The 23149-nt window shown below is 47.6% G+C and overlaps 1 protein-coding gene and 1 pseudogene across 1 annotated transcript; both read left to right on the top strand.

Annotated features, from left to right (window-relative positions):
* The first annotated feature begins 982 nt into the window (after nt 1-982).
* LOC119924292 lies at nt 983-12219 on the top strand (annotated as a pseudogene).
* Nucleotides 12220-12505: 286 nt separating this feature from the next.
* On the top strand, nt 12506-18840 carry LOC119924291 (vomeronasal type-2 receptor 26-like). The gene is given in 7 exon segments (XM_038743202.1): nt 12506-12697; nt 12779-13046; nt 13101-13396; nt 14585-14759; nt 16516-16786; nt 16788-17011; nt 18437-18840. Coding segments are annotated over 7 exon segments (1830 nt in total).
* Nucleotides 18841-23149: the final 4309 nt, after the last annotated feature.

Below are 23149 nucleotides of genomic sequence, written 5' to 3'. Positions count from 1 at the left end.
CCTGACACATATTAAGTGCTTAGAAGCAGCATGGTCCTGTGGAAAGGGTCCGGGCCTGGGGGTCAGAGGTCCTGGGTTCTAGTCTTGGCTCTGCCACTTGTATGCTGGGTTACCTTGGGCAAGCCACATCACTTCTCGAGGTCTCAGTTACTTCATCTGTGACATGGAAATTATGACTGTGAGCTCATATGGGACATGGATTGTGGCCCACCTGGTTATCTGGTTTCGACCCCAGCGCTTAATACAGTGCCTCATACATAGTAAGCATTTAACAAATACCATGACAAAAGAAAATTGGAGGGACTGGTGAATGGAAAAGAGTTGAGGGAGGAGGAACAATAGGAACGTTCTGTCCTGTAGACCAGTGAGACTAGATTCCTCCTTTAATAATGAAGGTGGTATTTGCTAATAACTTACTATGTTCTTCATTAAGCACAGGGGTAGATACAAATCATCAGATTGGACACAGTCCCTGTCCCACATGGACTCACAGTCTAAATAGGAGGGGGAGCATGTACTGAATCCCCATTTTGCAGATGAAGGAATTGAGGCACAGAGAAGTGAAGTAAGTTGCCTAAGGTCACACAAGAGACAAGTTGGCAGAGACAGAATTAGAATTCAGGTTCTCTGCTTCCCAGGCTCAGGCTCTTCACCAAGCCATGCTGCTTCCCTCAAGTGGATCCCTCCATCCTCCTCTTACCCCAGAAAGAAAGAGGGTCGGTTCACCCCAGAAATGAAGTGGATAGAGAAGATCTTCCCCAGGGAAGCCTTCATGTCCTTGTTCCTTAGGCTGTAGATGAGGGGGTTCAGGGTGGGGGGCAGCACTGTGTAGAACAGACAAAAGCAGGTGCAGTGTTAATGGGGAGGATGAGGGCGGCTTCAGGTGGGCAAATGAACCCAACAAACCTAAGTGAAACTCACTGCCAGAGCACAGACCTCTGCCCAGGCCTCTCCCGGGCATACGAGTTTGAGCACCTGGGGGATGTCACAGAAGAACTGGTGGATGACACAAGAACCGCAGAAGTGGGTGGAGAAGGTGACGGCCGTGTGCATCAGAAAATAGAGGCCCCCGCTGAGCCAGGAAGTGGCAGCCATCTTCCCACAGGCCCCTTGGTCCATAATGCTGTCATAATGAAGGGGGTGGCAGATAGCCACATAGCTATCGTAGGACATCAATGTGAGGATGGCCAGGTCCACAGGTCCACAGTGGAGGCCTTCCCAGACTGAGCCCTGGAGCAGAGGGCGGAGGCCCCTCCTTCTTCTCCCCTTCATCCCCCTCTCCATCCTCCCCGTCTTGCCTCCATCCCTTCCCCACAACACCTGTATATATGTATATATGATTGTACATATTTATTACTCTATTTATTTTACTTGTACATATCGATTCTATTTATTTTATTCTGTTAATATGTTTGGTTTTGTTCTCTGTCTTCTCCTTCTAGACTGTGAGCCCGCTGCTCGGTAGGGACCGTCTATATGTTGTCAACTTGTACTTTCCAAACGCTTAGTACAGTGCTCTGCACACATTAAGCGCTCAATAAATGCAATTGATTGATTGATTGATTGATTGCATGCAGTGAGCACTCAATAAATACAATTGAATGAATGAATGAATGGATAGTATTTATTAAATTCATCCTGTGCAGGACACTGCACTAAAACTGGGTACACTGGTGGTTTACACAATCTAAAAATGAAAACGTCTCCAACTTGTAGTCTTCACTACTCCCCCACTCACCTTCTTATAGTGCCTCCTACTCAAAGCTCTTGTTTCCTATTTCTGCTGCCCAGAATTCCCCCCTACCACACACAAATCTGCTGAGATTCTACCTTAAATCTCCCTTTTTAAATGGTTTTGATTAAGTGCTTACTATGTATTGAACATTGTTTTACGTGCTGGGTTTTTTACAAGTTAATCATTACTATTAAATTTTCTTACTCCCAGGCTCATTCTCTTTCCACTAGGCCACACTTCTCTGTCCATGCCACTGGAGATTCTCCAGAGAGCACAAGGCCTTGTTGGCAAAGGGATACACAGCCTGAGAATACTTTGTAGTTCTGTGTTTGAAGAAGTGTCTGAGCCCTTCGAGAGACTGTTTCCACTGAGGTCCCTAGGCATCTTCTGGATGTTCTACACATCATTCAATCAATGGGATTTATTGAGCACTTATTGTGTACAGAGCACTGTACTAAGCATGTGGGAGAGTCCAATACAATAGACTTGGTAGCCACATTCCCTGCCTACATTCAATGTGTGATATTTACCGAGTGCTGACTGTGTGCAGAGCACTGTATTAAGCACTGGGGAGAGTACAATACAACTGAATTGGTTGACCCGTTTCCTGTTCACAATGAATCCATGATATTTATTGAGTGCTTGCTGTGTGCAGAACAGTGTACTAAGCACCTGGAAGAAAACAATATAACAGAGTTGGTAGACACGTTCCTTGTCCACAGGGAGCTTGTAGTACAGAGGAAGTGGTTAATCAATGGCATTTATTGAACACTTATTGTGTGCAGAGCACTGTACGAAGTGCTTGGGAGAGTACAACAAAACAGAGTTGGGAGATACATTTCCAACACTTGTTTGTCCAGTGATCATGAGTATGCAGGTGCAGCAAACGAGGTTGCTATTCCTCAGTGAATTTGATTGCACCCTCTCTGGGAGTGAGGTAGGGGTCAGGAGAGAGAGGAAGGAGAGGAGTCACAGGTCATATATACCACCGGAAACCAAGATCATCAGGTAGAACCAGTAACATTGGCATCAGCCAAAGCATCCCTATAAATATCCCCTCGGTCCGCGCCCTCTGACGTCCAGGAGCGGGGACTGGCTCCATCCAGGCACTGCATCAGTGTATGGAAAGAAGCCTCGGGGAGACTGAAGCTCTGAACAGGTCTCTCAACTCAACCTGTCAACCTCTGGATCAGCCTGTCCCTCCAGATAGTTGTTTTCTCCTTGTGTTTTAAGGCTGTGGCCATGAGGCTCAGTCTTCTGTGGACCACATTATTCTTCCAGCTTTGTGATATTCAGTGCAGGCTGGTTAACCATCCCCGCACTTTGGAGAGAAATTATTCCAGTGGCTACTACCAGGATAAAGATGTGGTGCTCGGAGGACTTTTCTCTCTAGATATGATTCTGAGCTATTTAGGTGTCCTTCAGAATTTCACTGAACAGCCACTTTTCTATCCCAACCCCACAGAGTAAGTGTTGGTGTTTACCGGGACGTAGTATGGGTGGGAATGGAGCGGGGATGTGGCAACACTGGGAGGGGGGGAAAGGGAGGGCAGTCGGTATGGGTGCTGGCACATCAATGGCATTGACATCTACAGCGAAGGGTCAAGGGCCAGAGACCATATATAGCTGTTCAGGAAACTTAAATCAATCAGTCAATCAATCAGTCAATCAGTATTTAGGGAGGACTTACTGTGTGGCAGAGCACTGTACTAAGTGCTTGAAAGAGTACAGTGCAACCGAGGTGGTAGACACTTTCCCTGCCCACAAACACTTAGCACTAAGCACTTAGTTCGGTGCTCTGCACCCAGTAAGACCTCAACAAATGCCACTGATGGATTGATTGGTTGATTATCATGTGTACTAAGTGTTTGGGAGAGTACAGTATTACAGAGTTTGGCGATACAAATTTGTTGGAGTCAGAAGGAGATTTCAAACCTATAAATTCCCTCATTTACTTTCTCTGCTCCTTTAGACTGTAACATTGTTGTGGGCCGGGAGCATTTCTACCGACTCTGTTGTATGGTACTCTCCCAAACATATAGTACAGTTCTCTGTACACAGTGAGTGTTCAATGAATAGCACTGGCTGATTGTTCCGTGAGTCAGTATCTACTGCTGTTATGTAGAAAAGCAGTGTGACTTACTGGAAAGAGCATGTGCTTGCTAGTCAAAGGTCATGGGTTCTAATCCTGGCTCTGTCAATTGTCAGCTGTGTGACTTTGGACAAGTCACTTAACTTCTCTTGCCTCAGTTACCTCATCTGTAAAATGGGGATTAAGACTGTGAGCCCCACATAGGGAAACCTTATTACCTTGTATCTACACCAGTGCTGAGAACAGTGCTTGGCACATAATAAGCGCTTAACAAATACCATAATTAATATCATTATGTGTTCTGTAGATCTTTCTCATGTTGCATTCCCTGTTTGCATTTCCTCCCAAGGTCACTTTTTGCATCAAGCGGATTCCAGACCGCACCCACCACCTCATTCATCAGGGGTGTTATATATTGCCCTCTACCAAGCACATAGCACAGTGCTTTGCACATAGAAAGTGTTTAATCAAAATCTCTGATTGACTCGCCCACCTAGATTAGTTTGCGGTCTCCTTGAGGCTTTCCCTCTCAGAGATTTGAGAAGGTTGGGACTCACTTCCCATTTCCATTGTAGTTCCCGGGGACTTTCTCCTCCGCACCACTGTCCCACTGCCGATTGACAGTTCAACACATATTTTTGGGGGGAGTATTTGGTAAGTGCTTCCTAAGTGCCGGGCACTGTACTAAGCACTGGCATAGAGTCAAGCTAATCAGGTTGGGCACAATCCATGTCCCACATGGGGCTCGATCTTAATCCCCATTTCACAGATGAAGGAGCTGAGGTACAGAGAAGTGAAGTGACTCGTTCAGGATCACACAGCAGGTAAGCGGCTGTGGCAGGATTAGAACCCAGGTCCTCCCGACTCCCAGGCCTGAGCTCTTTTTGCTATGTCCTGATGTTTCTGTGCCATCTCCCATCCTTCCCATTACAGATACTTCACCAAGCACTGTCAGCATCTTATGGCCCTGGTGTTTGCTGTGGAGGAGATCAACAAGGACCCCAGCCTGTTACCCAATAGTTCCCTGGGATTCCACCTCTTCAACGTCCACTTCCTGGAGGTGATCAGGGCCGAGAGTTCCATGGCTCTGCTCTCGGGAAGAGCCACAACGGTCCCCAATTACAGCTGTGAGCCAGAGTAGCGGGACAAACTGGTGGCTGTCATAGGACCCACTGTTGGGTAGGGACTGTCTCTATATGTTGCCAACTTGCACTTCCCAAGCGCTTAGTACAGTGCTCTGCACGCAGTAAGCGATCAATAAATACGATTGATTGATTGATTGATTGATTGATAGGAGGGATATCGTTGGCAGTGTCCACTACTGGCTCCTGGCTGCTGGGACTCTATAACCTCCCCCAGGTGAGGACTCCCCACTGCACGGGGTAGACAAGTATTAGGGTTTTTTTGTTGTTGTTTTATGGTATTTGTTAAGCACGTACAATGTGCCAGGCACTGCAATAAGTGCTGGGCCATGCAGAGTCCAATGCTAGGAAATTCCCCCACCGTTTTTCCTCTGCTCTTCCTCCCCTTCCCATCACCCCGACTTCCTCCCTCTGCTCTATCCCCATCCCCGCACCACAGCACTTGTGTATATTTGTAAGTATTTATTACTTTATTCATTTTATTAATTAATTCATTCAATCGCATTTACTGAGCGCTTACTGTGTGCAGAGCACTGTACTAAGCGCTTGGGAAATACAAGTGGGCAACATTTAGAGACGGTCCCTACCTAACAATGGGCTCATAGTCTAGAACGGGGAGAAAGACAACAAAACAAAACATGTAGACAGGTGTCAAAATCGTCAGAACAAATAGAATTAAAGCTATAAGCACATCATTAACAAAATGAATAGTAAATATCTACAAGTAAAATAAATAGAATAATAAATCTGTACATATATATACAGGTGCTGAGGGGAGGTGAAGGAGGTAGGGTGGGGGGAAGGGGAGGAGGAGGGGAAAATGGGGGCTCAGTCTGGGAAGGCCTCCTGGAGGAGGTGAGCTCTCAGTAGGGCTTTGAAGGGAGGAAGAGAGCTAGCTTGGTGGATGTGTGGAGGGAGGGCATTCCAGGCCAGGGGAAGGACGTGGGCCGGGGTCGACGGCGGGACAGGAGAAAAAGAGGTACAGTGTGGAGGTTAGCAGCAGAGGAGCAGAGGGTACGGGACAGGCTGTAGAAGGAGAGAACGTAGGTGAGGTAGGAAGGGGCGAGGTGATGCCGAAACGCAGCTGGTGAAAGTCTAAACACAAAGACAACCTTGTTCACTTCAGATTTATCCTTTCCTGCCTTAACTCTGCTCTCTCCTCTGCCAGACAAAATTATTTCTCCTCCCTTATTGACACCCATGCCCATCATCCCTGTCCGCTCTTCTGTACATTCAACTCCCTTTTCAGGCCCACTGTTCCTCCCCTTCCTCCATCCTTCACACCCAATAATCTGGTTTCCTACTTCATTAGTAAAACTAACTATCAGGTCTGAGCTTCCCAAAGTCACTCCTCCCCCTTCTCCAACACCCCCTGCTCTCAACCCCCTCCACCGCTCTCCCATCCTTCCCAGCAGTATCTTCAGATGAGTTCTCCTACCTCCTCTCAAGTGCTACTCCATCCACATGTGCTTCAGACCCCATTCCCTCTCATTTTATGAGATCTCTAGCCCCTTCCCTCCTCCCCTCCTTAACTTCCATCTACAAACTCTCACTCTCCCCTGGTTCCTTCCCCTCTGCCTTCATACATGCCCACGTCTCCCCCATCATAAAAAGCCCTTCTCTTGACCCCACCTCCCCTTCTAGTTATCGCCCTATCTCCCTCCTACCATTCCTCTCCAAACTCCTAGAACGAGTCGTCTACACCCACTGCCTCGAATTCTTCAACACCAACTCTCTCCTCGACGCCCTGCAATCTGGCTTACGTCCCCTACACTCCACCCGAAACTGCCCTCTCAAAGGTCATCAATGACCTCCTTCTTGCCAAATCCAACGGCTCCTACTCTATCCTAATCCTCCTCGACCTCTCAGCTACATTTGACACGGTGGACCACCCCCTTCTCCTCAACACACTATCCAACCTTGGCTTCACAGACTCTGTCCTCTCCTGGTTCTCCTCTCCGGCCGTTCATTCTCAGTCTCCATTGCGGGCTCCTCCTCCCCCTCCCATCCCCTTTCCGTAGGGGTTCCTCAAGGGTCAGTTCTCGGTCCCCTCCTGTTCTCTCCCTACACTTGCTCCCTTGGTAAACTCATTCGCTCCCACGGCTTCAACTATCATCTCTACGCTGATGACACCCAAATCTACATCTCTGTCCTGGCTCTCTCTCCCTCTCTTCAAGCTCGTGTCTCGTCCTGTCTTCAGGACATCTCTATCTGGATGTCTGCCTGCCATCTAAAACTTAATATGTCCAAGACTGAACTCCTTATCTTCCCTCCCAAACCCAGCCCTCTCCCTGACTTTCCCATCACCGTAAACGGCACTACCATCCTTTCTGTCTCACAAGCCCGCAACCTTGGTGGCATCCTCGACTCTGCTTTCTCGTTCACCCCTCACATCCTATTTGTCACCAAAACCTGCCGGTCGTACCTCCACAACATCGCCAACATCGCCCTTTCCTCTCCATCTAAACCGCTACCTTGCTCGTTCAATCTCTCATCTTATCCCGACTGGATTACTGCAACAGCATCCTCTCTGATCTCCCATCCTCTTGTCTCTCCCCAATTCAGTCTATACTTCACGCTGCTACCCTGATCATCTTGGTGCAGAAACGCTATGGGCACGTCACTTCCCTCCTCAAAAATCTTCAGTGGCTGCCTGTCAACCTACGCATCAAGCAAAAATTCCTCACTCTCGGCTTCAACGCTTCCCATCACTTCGCCCCTCCCTACCTCACCTCCCTTCTCTCATTCTACAGCTCAGCACACACCCTCCACTCCTCTACCGCTAACCTCCTTACTGTACCCCGTTCTCGCCTGTCCAGCCATCGACCCCCAGCCCACGTCCTCCCCCTGGCCTGGCATGCCCTCGCTTCACACATCCGCTAAGCTAGCTCTCTTCCTCTCTTCAAAGCCCTACTGAGAACTCACGTCCTCCAACAGGCCTTCCCAGACTGAACTCTCCTTTTCCTCTGTTCCTCCCCATCCCCCCTACCCTGCCTCCTTCCCCTCCCCGCAGCACCTGTATACTTGTTTGTACAGATTTATCACTCTATTTAGTTTACTTGTATATATTTACTATTCTATTTATTTTGTTAATGATGTACATTTTGCTTTAATTCTTTTTGTTCTGACGACTTGACACCTGTCCACATAGTCTGTTTTGTTGTCTGTCTCCCTCTTCTAGACTGTGAGCCCATAGGCACTGTCTCTACATGTTGCCAACTTGTACTTCCCAAGCGCTTAGTACAGTTCTCTGCACACAGTAAGCTCTCAATAAATACGACTGAAAGATGAATGAATGAATGAATGAATGAATGAATGAATGAATGAATGAATGAATGAAGAGCCTTGAAGCCGAGAGTGAGGAGTTTTTGCTTGATTCGTAGGTTGACAGGCATCCCCTGGAGATTTTTGAGGAGGGGAGTAACATGCCCAGAGCGTTTCTGCACAAAGATGATCCGGGCAGCAGCGTGAAGTATAGACTGAAGCGGGAAGAGACAAGAGGATGGGAGATCAGAGAGGATGCTGTTGCAGTAATCCAGTCAGGATAAGATGAGAGATTGAACGAGCAAGGTAGCGGTTTAGATGGAGAGGAAAGGGTGATGTTGACGATGTTGTGGAGGTACGACCGGCAGGTTTTGGTGACAGATTGGATGTGAGGGGAGAACGAGAGAGCAGAGTCGAGGGTGACACCAAGGTTGCGGGCTTTAGAGACAGGAAGGATGGTAGTGCCGTTTACGGTGATGGGAAAGTCAGGAAGAGGGCAGGGTTTGGGAGGGAAGATAAGGAGTTCAGTCTTGGACATACTGAGTTTTAGATGGCGGGCAGACATCCAGATGGAGATGTCCTGAAGGCAGGAGAAGACCCGAGCCAGAAGGAGGGAGAGAGAGCAGGGGAAAAGATGTAGATTTGGGTATCATGAGCGTAGAGATGATAGTTGAAGACGTGGGAGCGAGTTAATGTATGTGTATATGTCTATAATTCTATTTATTTATGGTGATGTTATTGATACCTGTCTACTTGCTTTGTTTTGTGTTGTTGTCTGTCTCCCCCACTTCTAGACTGTGATACCGTTGTTCGGTAGGGATTGTCTTTCTTTCTTGCTTAATTGTGCTTTCCAATTGCTTAGTACAGTGCTCTGCACACAGTAAGCACTCAATAATTACTATTGAATGAATGAAATAATCAATGACAATCTGCCCGGATTGTCTTTGTCCAGAAACACTCTGGGCATGTTATTCCCCTCCTCAAAAATCTCCAGTGGCTACCAAGCAATCTGCGCATCAGGCAGAAACACCTCACCCTTGGCTTCAAGGCTCTCCATCACCTCGCCCCCTCCTATCAATCAATCAATCAATCAATCAATCAATCGTATTTATTGAGCGCTTACTGTGTGCAGAACACTGTACTAAGCGCTTGGGAAGTACAAGCTAGCAACATATAGAGACAGTCCCTACCCAACAGTGGGCTCACAGTCTAGAAGGGGGAGACAGAGAACAAAACCAAACATATTAACAAAATAAAATAAATACAATAGATCGGTACAAGTAAAATAAATAAATAAATAGAGTAATAAATATGTACAAGCATATATACATATATACAGGTCCTGTAGGGAAGGGAAGGAGGTAAGATGCGGGGGATGGAGAGGGGGACGAGGGGGAGAGGAAGGAAGGGGCTCAGTCTGGGAAGGCATCCTGGAGAAGATGAGCTCTCAGTAGGGCCTTGAAGGGAGGAAGAGAGCTAGCTTGGCGGATGGGCAGAAGGAGGACATTCCAGGCCCGGGGGAGGACGTGGGCCGGGGGTCGATGGCAGGGCTGGAAGGCTGAGTAGGTGCGAATGAGGTTGTCGTTAATGTAACTTGTTGATAACAAGGGCCTTTTTCCCGGGTGAGTTGGGGGGAGAGTCAGTCAGGACCGGATCGGGAAGGGGGTTTGGGGGGCACTATAAGGAAGGTCGCTTAAGTGAGTGGGGGTGGAAGCAGGGGGCATCTATGGCGGCGCTCGGAGGAGAGAAGCCTTCGGGAGCAGCGGAGGCCACGCGGTGTGATGGCGGGCAGGCGGGCGGACCTCTCGGGAATGGAGTCCCGGGCGTCTATGGCCGGCATCTCTGGCGCTCTGAGGAGAAGAGCCTTCCGGGAGCAGCGGGGGCCACGCGTTGTGATGACGGGCGGGCGGGCGGGCCTCTCGGGAATGGAGTCCCGGGCGTCTATGGGGGCGCTCTGAGAAGAGGATCACTCCAGGAGCAGCAAGGCCGCGCGGCGTGACGGCGGGCGGGCCTCTCGGGAACGGAGTCCCGGGCGTCTATGGCGGCACGCTCTGAGGAGAGGATCCTTCCAGGAGCAGCAAGGCCACGCGGTCCTACCTCACCTCCCTTCTCTCCTTCTACAGCCCAGCCTGCACCCTCCACTCCTCTGCCGCTAATCTCCTCACCGTGCCTCGTTCTCGCCTGTCCCGCCGTCCACCCCCGGCCCACGTCATCCCCCTGGCCTGGAATACCCTCCCTCCCAACATGCGCCAAGCTAGCTCTCTTCCTCCCTTCAAGGTCCTACTGAGAGTTCACCTCCTCTAGGAGGCCTTCCCAGACTGAGCCCCCTCCATCCTCTCCTCCTCGTCCCCCTCTCCATCCCCCCGTCTTACCTCCTTCCCTTCCCCACAGCACCTGTATATATTTTGTACATATTTATTACTCTATTTATTTATGTATTTATTTTACTTGTACATATCTATTCTATTGATTTTATTTTGTTAATATGTTTTGTTTTGTTCTCTGTCTCCTCCTTCTAGACTGTGAGCCCACTGTTGGGTAGGAGCTGTCTCTATATGTTGCCAACTTGTACTTCCCAAGCGCTTAGTACAGTGCTCTGCACACAGTAAGCGCTCAAGAAATACGATTGATTGATTGATTGATTGATTAATGTACCGAAGTCAATGAAATGGACTTGTGTCTTTGCCTGGAATGAAAGATGCTGACCCCTGGAGACTGTAAGCCACTTTTGGGCAGGGAGCCTGTCTGACAGCTCTGTTGTAGTCCCTAAAGCTTGTAGTACAGGGCTCTACACCTAGCAAGTAGTCAGTAAACACCATGGATTGATTGATTGATTTGGGAACATTGTGTGATTCATTGATTCATTCATTCAATCAATCGTATTTATTGAGCACTTACTGTGTTCAGAGCACTATACAAAGCACTTGGGAGAGGATAATGCAAACACTAAACAGACACATTCCCTACCCACAACAAACGTACAGTTTAGAGGGAGAGAAGCAGACATGAATATAAATAAATAAAATTACAGATATGTGCATACGTTTTGTGGGAATGGGAGGGGGAAAGAGCAAAAGGAGTAAGTCTGGGCAACGCAGAAGGGAGTGAGAGATGAGGGAACGTGGGACTTAATTTGAGAAGGCCTTTTGGAGGAGACGTGCCTTCAATAAGACTTTGAAGTTGTCGAGAGCAATTGCCTGTGGGATTTAAGGAGGGAGAGCATTCCAGGCTCGAGGCAGGACATGGGCTAGGGGTCGGTGGCAAGATAGGTGAGACTGAAATGCAGTGAGAAGATTAGCACTAGAGGAGCGAAGTATGAGGGCTGGGTTGTAGAAGGAGAGAAGTGAGGTGAGATCGGAGAGGGCAAGGTGATGGAGTGTCTTAAAGCCAATGATGAAGAGTTTTTGTTTGATGTGGAGGTGGATGGGCAACCCCTCGAATTTTTGGAGGAGCAGGGGGACATATCCTGAATGTTTTTTGTAGAAGAATGATCTGGGCACCTGAGTGAGTTATGGACTGCAGTGGGGAGAGACAGGAAACTAGGAGGTCAGCAAGGAGGCTAATGCAGTAATCTAGGAGGGACAGGATGGGTGAAAGTATTAACGTGGTGATGTTGATCTGTCCGTATGTCCACTCCGGAGTCCCCTCTTCCCCTGCTCTGTCTCCCATGTAGATCTGCTATGGCCCAGAGGAGCCCACTCTCAAAGATAAGACCCGGTTCCCCTCTCTGTATCAGAACTCAGTGAGTTCCCCAAATCTGCCTTCAGGGATGATCCGACTCATGAAACATTTTCACTGGGTCTGGATCGGCCTCCTGGTCACCGATGACATTCGAGGGGAGACATTCGCTACGGTGCTAACAGAGGAGATGGCCAAGAATGGCATCTGTGTGGCTTATGTTGAAAGAATCAATGAATATTTTACCAAATATACCAATAGGATTGACTCTCACTACAAACAAATTATGACATCATCAGCGAATGTAGTCACTGTCTATGGAGATTACCGTTATTTGTTTTGAATCTGCATCGCTTCCCTATTCTCGGCAAAGTCTGGGTCACCACATCAGATTGGGATTTGACAAGCAATCCCCTTATCAGAAATAACACTTTTTTTCCAAGGCTTCTTGTCATTTTCAGTCCATAGGAAGGAGATTCCGGGTTTCAGGGATTTCTAATGGGCCCTGAACCCTCAGAAATACCCACAGGACATGTTTCTTCAGTCATTCTGGTGGTGGACTTTTGATTGTCCATTTGTAGATGATCTGGATAGATGTGGTTTGACTTAAACAATACGTTGGAAAATAGGTCCTTGGACTTCTGGGACATGAACATGTCTCCCCGGGTTTACAGCGTGTACAGTGCTGTATACGACATCACTCACGTCCTCCACCAAGGGATCTGGGCTGAGAAGGACATGGAGTCATCAGAAGATGGACCAAGTCGGATCCCTCATCCATGGCAGGTAATTCTCCCCTCCCTCTATCCATTATGGTACATTGCTACTTTGGAGACTTGAGTCACTGGTGTCTCCTTCTCCCTCCAGCTTCACATATCTCTGAAGAACACTCAGATCCACACCGGCGCTGGTGAGCAGGTCCATCTGGATGACCTCGGCTGGAGTACCAGTAGGTTTGACATCCTGAACTCTCAGATTTTGCAGAACGGCACCAAGGTCTACGTCAGAGTTGGAGAGTTCATCCCCTTGGCCCCAGCTGGCCAGGAGTTCATCATCAATGAGGAGAGGATCATGTGGGATGGGCTATTTTCTCAGGTAATAAAGGAGGAGGAGGAGCAGCAGGAGGAGGAGGAGGGTGAGATGAGCTGCACACTTTGACAAACGGCCTTTGGAGTCATCTTCTCCGTAGTCATTTCCATTGTGTCGGCCAAGACGGTCACTGTGGTTTTGGCCTTCACGGCCATTGGGCCGGGGAGCAGAATGAGCAAGAGGCTGGGGACCAGAGTGCCTTCCTCCATCACCTGCACCTGCTCCCTCGTCCAAGTGGGCATCTGCACGGTCTGGCTGGGGATCTCAGATCCGTTCCCCGACGTGGACGTGGCGTCCGAGGACTGGGTCATCATCATCCAGTGCACTGAGGGCTCCGCCACAGCTCTCTACTGTGTCCTGGGCTATATGGGGCTCCTGACCCTGGTCAGGTTCGCGGTAACCTTCCTGGCCAGGAAGCTGTCATACAGTTTCACCCCACCCTCAGTCCCATGGTCTTTCTATCAGTCAGACAGTCAGTCAGTCAATCGTAATCATTGAGCACTTACTGTGCACAGAGCACGGTACTTAGCCCTTGGGAGAATCTAGTGTAACAATGCGACAGACACATTCTGGGCACAACGTCCATATCCATAATTTATTTTAATGTCTGTCTCCTCCTCTGGCCTGGATGCTCCTTGTGTACAGGGAATGTGTCTTCGAACTCTTGTATTGTACTCTGCCAAGTGCTTAGTACAGTGCTCTATATAAAGGAAATGCTCACTAAATGCCACTGATTGATTGGTTGATTGAGGAAGCGTTATTGAATGAGATTCCAGATTGTCATATTGGCCTGGAAGCTGGTAAAGCTGGAATATTCGATGAAATAAAATGAGAAGACTCCTTACCACTAGCTTTAAAGCATTCAGTCAGCTCACTCCCTCCTACCTTACCTCACTGATCTCCTACTACAGACCGGCCCCCACACTCCACTCCTCTAGCATCAGCTTACTTACTGTACCTCAATCTCCTCAAGCTTGCTACCTACCCCTAACTCATATCCTCCCTCTGGCCTGGTACTCCCTCCTCTTCTGTAAGCGTCAGACCACCACTCTCCCCACTTTCAAAGCCTTATTAAAGTCACATCTACTCCAGGAAGCCTTCCCTGATTAAGTCCAATTTTCCCGCAGCACTGTCTTACTTCTTTGTCGTCTATGTGCTTGGATCTGTGCCCTTTGGGCATCTGATACTTGTCCTACAGCACTTAAGTACATATCCATGAGTTATATATTAAACTTTTTTTTTATATTGATGCCGGTCTCCCCTCTAGACTGTGAGCTTGTTGTGCGCTGAGAACGTGTCCACCAACTCTGTTGCACTTTACTCTCCCAAGCACTAAACACAGTGCTCTGCACACATTAAGTACTTAATACATGCCATTAATGGTTTGATTGACTGACTGATTGCTCTCTAAAGTGCCTTGTGCAGCACTGAGCACACAGGAACTGCACAATAGATCCCATTGACGATGAAGACTATTCTGAGCTCTGATCGAACTCATAGTCTCCCACCCCTATGTAATGAATAGAACATTGCCCTGGGAATTCTATATCCTTTCCCGTCTTCCCCCATGCTCCTGAGTCCCAGGGAGGAAAGGCTCAATGTCCTGCCCATTTCACTCTTTCCCTCCTCACACATAACCTCCGCTCCGTGTGTAGCGAGAGCTGCCAGACAGGTTTCAGGAAAACGGCTCGAGAAGGGAAAACCGCCTGCTGCTACGACTGCGTATCCTGTGCCGAGGGAGAGATCAGCAATCGGACGGGTAAGAGTCAGTGGAGAATAGTGCTTCCCGGTCAAGCAGCAATGGGAAGGGCAGGACTTTCTGGGAGATCTTTCTGAGAGTGAGAAATAATAACGATAATAACAACAAAGACTGCAATGTTTTCTAAGAGTTTCCTAGGTGTCTAGAGAAGCAACATGGCCTAGTTGATAGAACACTGGCCTGGGCATAAGAAGGACCTGGGTTCTAATCCCAGCTCTGCCAGTTATCTGCTGTTGTGACCTTGGATAAGTCACTTCAGTTCTCTGTTCCTCTGTTCCTTCATCTGCAAAATGAGGATTCAATACCAGTTCTCCCTCCTACTTAGTTTGTGAGCCCCATTTGGGACCTGATGATCTTGTACAGTGCTGTGAACATAGTAAGAACTTAATAAATACCCTAATTATTATTTTCTGTGCCTCCGTCTCTGACAGAGGCACCAAGATACCTATAGGTTTTTTATGGTTTCTGTTGAGTGCTTACTGTGTGCTAGGCACTGTACTATGCACTAGAGTAGATACAAGTTAATCAGGTTGGATACAGTCCATGTAATAATAATAATGATAATGGTAGCATTTGTTAAGTGCTTACTATATGCTAAACACTGTACTAACTGCTGAGGTGAATACAAGGAAATTGAACGAACACAGTCCCTGTCCCACATGTGGTTTACAGTCTCAATCCTCATTTTATAGATGAGATAACTGAGACACAGAGAAATGAAGTGACTTGCCCAAGTTCATACATCAGAAATGTGGCAGGGCTGGGATTAGAACCCATGACCTTCTTACTCCCAGGCCTGCACCCTATCCACTACGCCTTGCTGCCACAAATGGGATTTACAATCTTCATCCCTATTTTACAAATGAGGTAACTGAGGCAAAGAGGCAAAGAGAAGTGAATTGATTTGCCCGAGGTCATACAGCAGACATGGGGCAGAGCAGGGATTATAACCCTGGTCCTTCTGACTCCTAGGCCCCGGCCCCTTCCACTAGGCTTGTCTGGAGGTGGGGTGTGAGACAGTCGAGTTCCCTAGCTTATTCTGTGCCCTATTGTTTGACTGGTGTTGGATTCTGGGCCCAGCCCACAGCATTTGCAATTTGGGAGGCTTCCCTCATTCCCCTGTCATCAATCCATCAATCAGTGGTATTAATTGAGCACCTACCTTGTGTGAAGCATTGTTCTAAGCATGTGGGAGAGTACAAGACAGCAGAGTTGCTAGACATGTTCCCGGCCCTCAATCAGTTAATCAATCAATCAATCAGTCGTATTAACTGAGTGCTTAATAATAATTATAATGATGACACATTAAGCGCATACTATGTGCAAAGCACAGAGCACTGTACTGAGTGCTTGGGAGAGTACGATATAATAGTTGGTAGGTACGTTCCCTGATCTCAAGGAGCTTACAGTCTAGAGGAAGAGACAGATATTAAAATGAACTAAGAGTATGGATTCTGGGGCTGAGCAGGGTGGAGGTGAATACATGATAAAAATCCAAGTGCAAATTTAACGGGCAGACTGAACCACACTTATCATTCCAGTCAATCAATGGCATTCATTGGGTGTTTACCGTGTGCAGAACTAAGCACTTGGAAGACTATCTTATAACAGAGTTGGTAGACTTGCCCCAGTCCTTTGAAAGCAGCTTCTCCATTCATCTTATTCATCTGGATGCTCTTCTTTGCCTTCCCTTGCACTTGTATTGTGAACTTCCCTCGTCCCAGGTGAGGAGGGAAATCCCATTTATTCCTTTCAGATACGGATCAATGTGTCAAGTGCGCCGAAAATGAATTTCCAAATCCTCAAAGAGATCAGTGTAATCCAAAAGGGGAGATCTTCCTTTCCTACGAGGAACCGCTGGGAATGGTTCTGGTGTCTTTAGGCCTCTGTTTCTCTCTCCTAAGCGCTCTGATTTTGGGGGTCTTTGTCCACCGCCAGAACACCCCCATAGTGAAAGCTAACAACTGCAGTCTCAGTTACACGCTCCTCACTGCCCTCTTGCTCTGCTTCCTGTCCTCCTTGACCTTACCCCGGCCTAGTCACCTGCCTCCTGCGACAGATAACCTTCGGAGTCATCTTTTCAGGGGCCATTTCCGCCGTGCTGACTAAGATAGTCACTCGGATCCTAGCCTTCAAGGCTACCAGGCCGGGGAGCAGAAAGAGGACATGGCTGGGGCCCAGGGTGCCTTTCTCCATTGTCCGCATCTGCTCTCTCATCCAAGTGGGCATCTGCACAGTCTGGCTGGGGACCTCCAACCCCCGCCAACTCATCCCAATCCAAATGCTCCACACCCCTCGCACCCTTCCCCCTCCCACTCCCTCGACAGCTGCTGCCAAGTGTGGCCTCTGGAATTCCCGCTCCGTTATAAGTAAGCTCCCTTTCATCCTGGACCGATTTCTTTCCAGGTCTCTACTCCTCCTCGCCCTAACTGAAACATGGCTGTCTCCGGACGACACGGTGTCTTCTGTTGCTCTCTCAAGTGGAGGCCTCTTCTTCTCCCACTCCCCCAGACTCACCGGAAAAGGAGGAGGCGACGGTTTCCTTCTCGCCCCCCAGTGTCGCTTTCGCACTATCCCTCCTCCCCATTCCCTTTCCTTTGAACTCAACATGTCCAAGACTGAACTCCTTGTCTTCCCTCCCAAACCCTGCCCTCTCCCTGACTTTCCCATCACTATTGACGGCAGTTCCATCCTTCCCGTCTCACAAGCCCGGAACCTTGGTGTCATCCTCGACTCCAGTCTCTCGTTCACCCCTCACATCCAAGCCGTCACCAAAACCTGCCGGTCTCACCTCCGCAATATTGCCAAGATCCGTCCTTTCCTCTCCATCCAAACCGCTACCCTGCTCGTTCAAGCTCTCATCCTATCCCGTCTGGACTACTGTAACAGCCTCCTCTCCGATCTCCCATCCTCCTGTCTCTCCCTATTTCAATCCATACTTCACGCCGCTGCCCGGATTGTCTTATTGTCTTTGTCCAGAAATGCTCTGGGCATGTTACTCCCCTCTTAAAAAATCTCCAGTGGCTACCAATCAACCCACGCATCACGTAGAAACTCCTCACCTTCGGCTTCAAGGCTCTCCATCACCTCGCCCCTCCTACCTCACCTCCCTTCTCTCCTTCTACAGCCCAGCCTGCACCCTCTGCTCCTCTGCAGCTAATCACCTCACCGTGCCTCGTTCTCGCCTGTCCCGCCGTCGACCCCCGGTCCACGTCATCCCCCTGGCCTGGAATGCCCTCCCTCTGAACATTCGCCAAGCTAACTCTCTTCCTCCCTTCAAGGCCCTACTGAGAGCTCACCTCCTCCAGGAGGCCTTCCCAGACTGAGCCCCCTCCTTCCTCTCCCCCTCCTCCCCCTCTCCATCCCCCCTGCCCTACCTCCTTCCCTTCCCTACAGCACCTGTATGTATGTATATATGTTTGTACGTATTTATTACTCTATTTATTCATGTATTTTACTTGTACATATTCTATTTACTTTATTTTGTTAATATGTTTTGTTTTGTTCTCTGTCTCCCCCTTCTAGACTGTGAGCCCACTATTGGGTAGGGACCGCCTCTATATGTTGCCAAGTTGTACTTCCCAAGCGCTTACTACAGTGCCCTGCACACAGTAAGCGCTCAATATATACCATTGAATGAATGAATGAATGAATGAATGAATGAATGAATGAACCTCCCCCCCCGTTCCCTGACAGGGAAAAGGCTTCTGAAGCCGAGGTCATCATCATCCAGTGCAACGAGGGCTCCGCCACAGCCTTCTACTGCGTCCTGGGCTACATCGGACTCCTGGCCCTAGTCAGCCTCATGGTTGCCTTCCTGGCCAGGAAGCAGCCAGACAGCGACAATGAGACCAGGTTCATCATGTTCAGCATGTTGATGTTCTTCAGCGTCTGGGTCTCCTTTCTGCCCATGTACCTGAGCACCAAGGGCAAGGCCATGGTGGCCGTGGAGGTCTTCTCCTTCCTGGCCTCCAGCGCCGGGCTCCTCTGCTGTATCTTTAGGCCCAAGGTCTACGTGATCTTGCTAAGGCCAGACAGGAACATCAGAGGGCGGCTCCTGGGGCGGCAGGGGAATCCTTAAGTGGGACACAATCAGGGCCAGGCTCAGGGAGGTGGGCACTTGAAGGCAGGGGTTTAAATGCAGCCCCTCCCCATGGACACAAGACACCATGGACGTCCCCCAGAGGATACTGTTTCTCCTGAGATGATTTTCCTGATCGGCTCCCAAATCCTTCACGTTCCTCCCTTCCCTTTGGCTCCCAACCTTCCGCCCATGATTGATCATGATGGCATGAGTTCGGTCAAGCAGCACATCAATCTCTATCCTCAGAAGAACGCCTACGACAGCGACTCCCGCAGGTAGAGAGAGAAGAGGCAGGTCCCAACATGTCCATCCTGAATCCTTGGGAGAGCTCTAGTCGAGTGGGATGGCGCACATAAATCCGGAATCAGTCCCCACTCTGGGACTCTGATCCTGTCCATTCTAGCTCTTCCCTCTTTCCACCTCCCTCATCCAATCAATAAGTATTTATTGAGCATTTATTGTATACAGAGCACTGTACTAAGCCCTTGGGAGCGTATGATATAAACGTATAACAAACACATTCCCTGCCCACAACGTGTTTACAGTCTAGAAGGGGAGACAGACATTAATTTAAATAAATGAATTATAGCTACATAATTCAACTCCCACTTCCTTTTTCTAGGTCGTTTGGCTTTCCATTAGCTACAGCTTGTGAACATCACTTCTCCCATTTCATTTCTCATCTTTGTCTCACCAAAGAAATATGGAAAATAAAATTATTAGAACAATCATTCAATTGTATTTATTGAATGCTTACTATGTGTAGATAACTGTACTAAGTGGTTGGGAAAGTACTATATAACACAATTAGTAGATGTAATACCTGCTCATAGGGAGTTTATGGTATACGGGGGAGATAGAAATTGAAATAAATTACAGATAGAAAAAGTATTAGAGTATCAGGATATGTACATAAATGGTGTGGGGCTGGGGTTGATATCAAAGTGAGTAGAGTTTTCCATAGAATAACACATTATAAATTAGAATTTGTTCCAGAAGCTATGGAATAAGAGGGGAAGAGGGAGAAAAATTTCAGACAGGGGAAATTGTAAAGTATGCATATGTGCATAAATGCTCTGGGATTGAAGGTGGGGTGAATTTTAATGAAGGTTGAGTGTGTGGACGATGCAGAAGAGAGGGTGGAGGGGAAATGAAGGCTTAGTCAGGGATGATGAAGAAAATTTATTATGTAGAGGAGAAAGAGAAGCTGTTAGAAAGCATACACTTAACTGTTGGAAAGAAGTTCAAGAAAGCAACTATAACACTGTTCTCCCAAAAATCGTTTTGCATTACTAGAGACAAAAACCAGAGTTTTGAGATTCAGCATGTCCTAGTGGAAAGATCCCGGGCCTGGGAGCCAGAGGACTTGGGTTCTAATCCTGACTTTGCCAATTGCTTGTTGTGTCACCCTGGGCAACTTATTTAACTTCTCCGTGCCTCAATTTCCTCCAATGTAAAATGTAGAGTAAATATCTATTCTCCCCCTACTTAAACTGTGAGCCCCATGTAGGACAGGAACTGCGTCCAACGTGATAAACATGTTCCTAACCCAATGCTTAGAACAGTGTTTAACACATGGTAAGTGCTTACCAAATGCAGTAACAACAATAATAGTGATAATTATCATAAAGATCGGGGTTGGATGAACCACTGATGACATTTCATGTTATTTTAGATATGCCTATGCCTTCAAAACTGTCTAACTGGTCCTACCTCTGATGCTCCTCTGGTGCTAACCTCCTCACTGTACCTCAATTTCGTCTATCTCGCCGCTGACCCCTGGTCCACAGCCTGCCTCTGGCCTGAAGCACCCTCCCGCTTCATATCCGACAATTACTCTCCCCCTTTTCAAAGTAGTCTTATCGTAGGCACATCTCCTCCAAAAGGCCTTCCCTGACTAAGACCTCCTTTACTCTTCTCCCACTCCCTTCTGTGTCACCTTGACTTGCTCCCTTTATTCCTTATTCCTATATTCCTTTATTCCTTATTCCACCACATTTCTGCTGTGTGACTTTGGGCAAGTCACTTAACTTCTCTGGGCCTCAGTTACCTCATCTGTAAAATGGGGATTAAGATTGTGAGCCTCCTGTCAGACAACCGGATCACCTTGTAACCTTCCCAGTGCTTAGAACAGTGCTTGGCACATAGTAAGCGCTTAACAAATGCCATCATTATTATTATTTTTAATATTCACCCCCCTCCAAGCCCCACAGCACTTATGTATATAGATGCAATTTGTATTTATTTTAATGCGTGTCTCCCCTAATAATAATAATAATGATAATGATAATAATAATAATAATAATAATTATTATTATTATTATTAGGGGAGACACGCATTAAAATAAATACCATAAATACCATAATAATAATAATAATAATATAATTAATAATAATTAATATAATAATTATTATTATTATTATTATGGCATTTGTTAAGTGCCGGCTGTGTGTCAGGCACTGTACTAAGCGCTGGGGTGGATTCAAGCAAATTGGGTTGGACATAGTCCCTGTCCCAACATGGGCCTCAGAGTCTTCATCCCCATTTTACAGATGAGGAAACTAAGGCCCAGAGAAGTGAAGTGACTTGCCCAAGGTCACACAGCAGACATGTGGCGGAGCCAGGGTTAGAACCCACAGTCTGACTCCCAAGCCCATGCTCTATCCACTAGGCCATGCTGTAAGCTTGTTGTGGGCAGGAAATATGATTGTTTATTGTTATAGTGTACTCTCCCAAGAGCTTAGTACAGTGCTCTGCACACAGTAAGTGATGTATTACTGACTGATTAACTTATTTCCTGAGGCATGGCATTCCCAGAGAAAAGTTCCTTCAATGCCTACTTTGCTTCCTTCCAGCCTCTAAATCACTGTTCCGTACCAGAAAACTGCCAAAGGTGAACTTACCCCACAGTATGTGCAGATGTCCGCAGATTTGAGAAACAGATAACAGCGATGAGTCTACCAACCCTGGTGTATTGTACTCTCCCAAAAGCTGAGTGCCATGCTCTGCATAGAGTTAGCAGTCAGAATAGAGTAAGCATTCAAAAAAAAAACTTTTGACTGATTGACTAATTCCTCTAGACCTTATGGTCCTTGTGGGCAGGGAATTAGTCTGCCAACTCTGTTGTATTATACTCTCCCAAGAGCTTAATACAGTAGTTTCTACTCAATAATAACTCAATAAATGCCATTTATTTATTGATTGGGCCCTTGTTTTACCAGTCCATGGGTCCTTTCCCTGCCTACTAGCCCAGTGATACCAACTGAAGAATAAGGAAAATGGATATGGAAGCTGAAAATAAATTTAAGCCTCTCTGGTGCGGGGGAGTTGAAATTCCATGCAAGTGGGGGGCATTTTCTTCCATTCTCTTACTATCACGTCAAAACACTGCTTCTCTTACTATCACGTCAAAACACCGGTCTGTCCTTGGACTTTGAAACTCACTGAGTGAGTAGACTGAGAAGCTGATGATCAGACCTATTTCATGGCATTTTCTGAGGTTGTTGTCCCAGTGTTCCCTGAGTAACAAATTCGGGAATTCAGAGCCTAATTAATCCTATTGGACAGGACAGTGGAATCATTTTTACTGCCCCCTGGATTCAGGGAATGATGAAAATATGATAAGGAAAGAGGTGCCATGATATTAGGGTCAGGGTCCCCAGAGGTTCAGTTAGACAGCAAAGCCTAGCCAGGACAAAAGGAGGAAGGAAAATATGTCATTCATCCAGGATTTTCTCAGACATTTGATTCCATCACATAATGGAATGTGATCACATCACATCACATATGAACATACCCTTATACTAAGTTGCTTCCCTTTCCTTGTCTTATGCCATCGAGTCATTTCTGACCCATAGCGATGCTATGGACACATTTCTCCCAGAACGCCCCTCTCTCCAACTGCAATTGTTCTGGTACTGCATCCACAGAGTTTTCTTGTAAAACTACGGACGTGGTCTACCATTGGTTCCTTCCACGCAGTAAAGTTGAGTCTCTGCCCTCGACTTTCTCCTGTGCCGCTGCTGTCCAGCATGGGTGAGTTTTGATTGTAGCAGATTGCCTTCCACTCACTACCCACTGTCAAAGCTAGGAATGGAATGGGTGGAGATCTGCTTGACTCTCCTTCCCTCCCACGAATCAAGCAAAAACTCTTCACTCTCGGTTTCAAGGCTCTCTAACACCTTGCCTCCTCCTACGTCACTTCCCTTCTCTCCTTCTACAGCTCAGCCCACATCCTCCACTCCTCTGTCGCCAACCTCCTCACTGTACCTTGTTTTTGTCTGTGCCACCATCGACGCCTGATCC

This window comes from Tachyglossus aculeatus, unplaced genomic scaffold (assembly GCF_015852505.1).
Source record: "Tachyglossus aculeatus isolate mTacAcu1 unplaced genomic scaffold, mTacAcu1.pri scaffold_92_arrow_ctg1, whole genome shotgun sequence".
Lineage (NCBI taxonomy): Eukaryota > Metazoa > Chordata > Mammalia > Monotremata > Tachyglossidae > Tachyglossus > Tachyglossus aculeatus.
The sequence above is the reverse complement of the archived record's forward strand: the minus strand, read 5'-3'. Positions and strand labels throughout refer to the sequence as shown.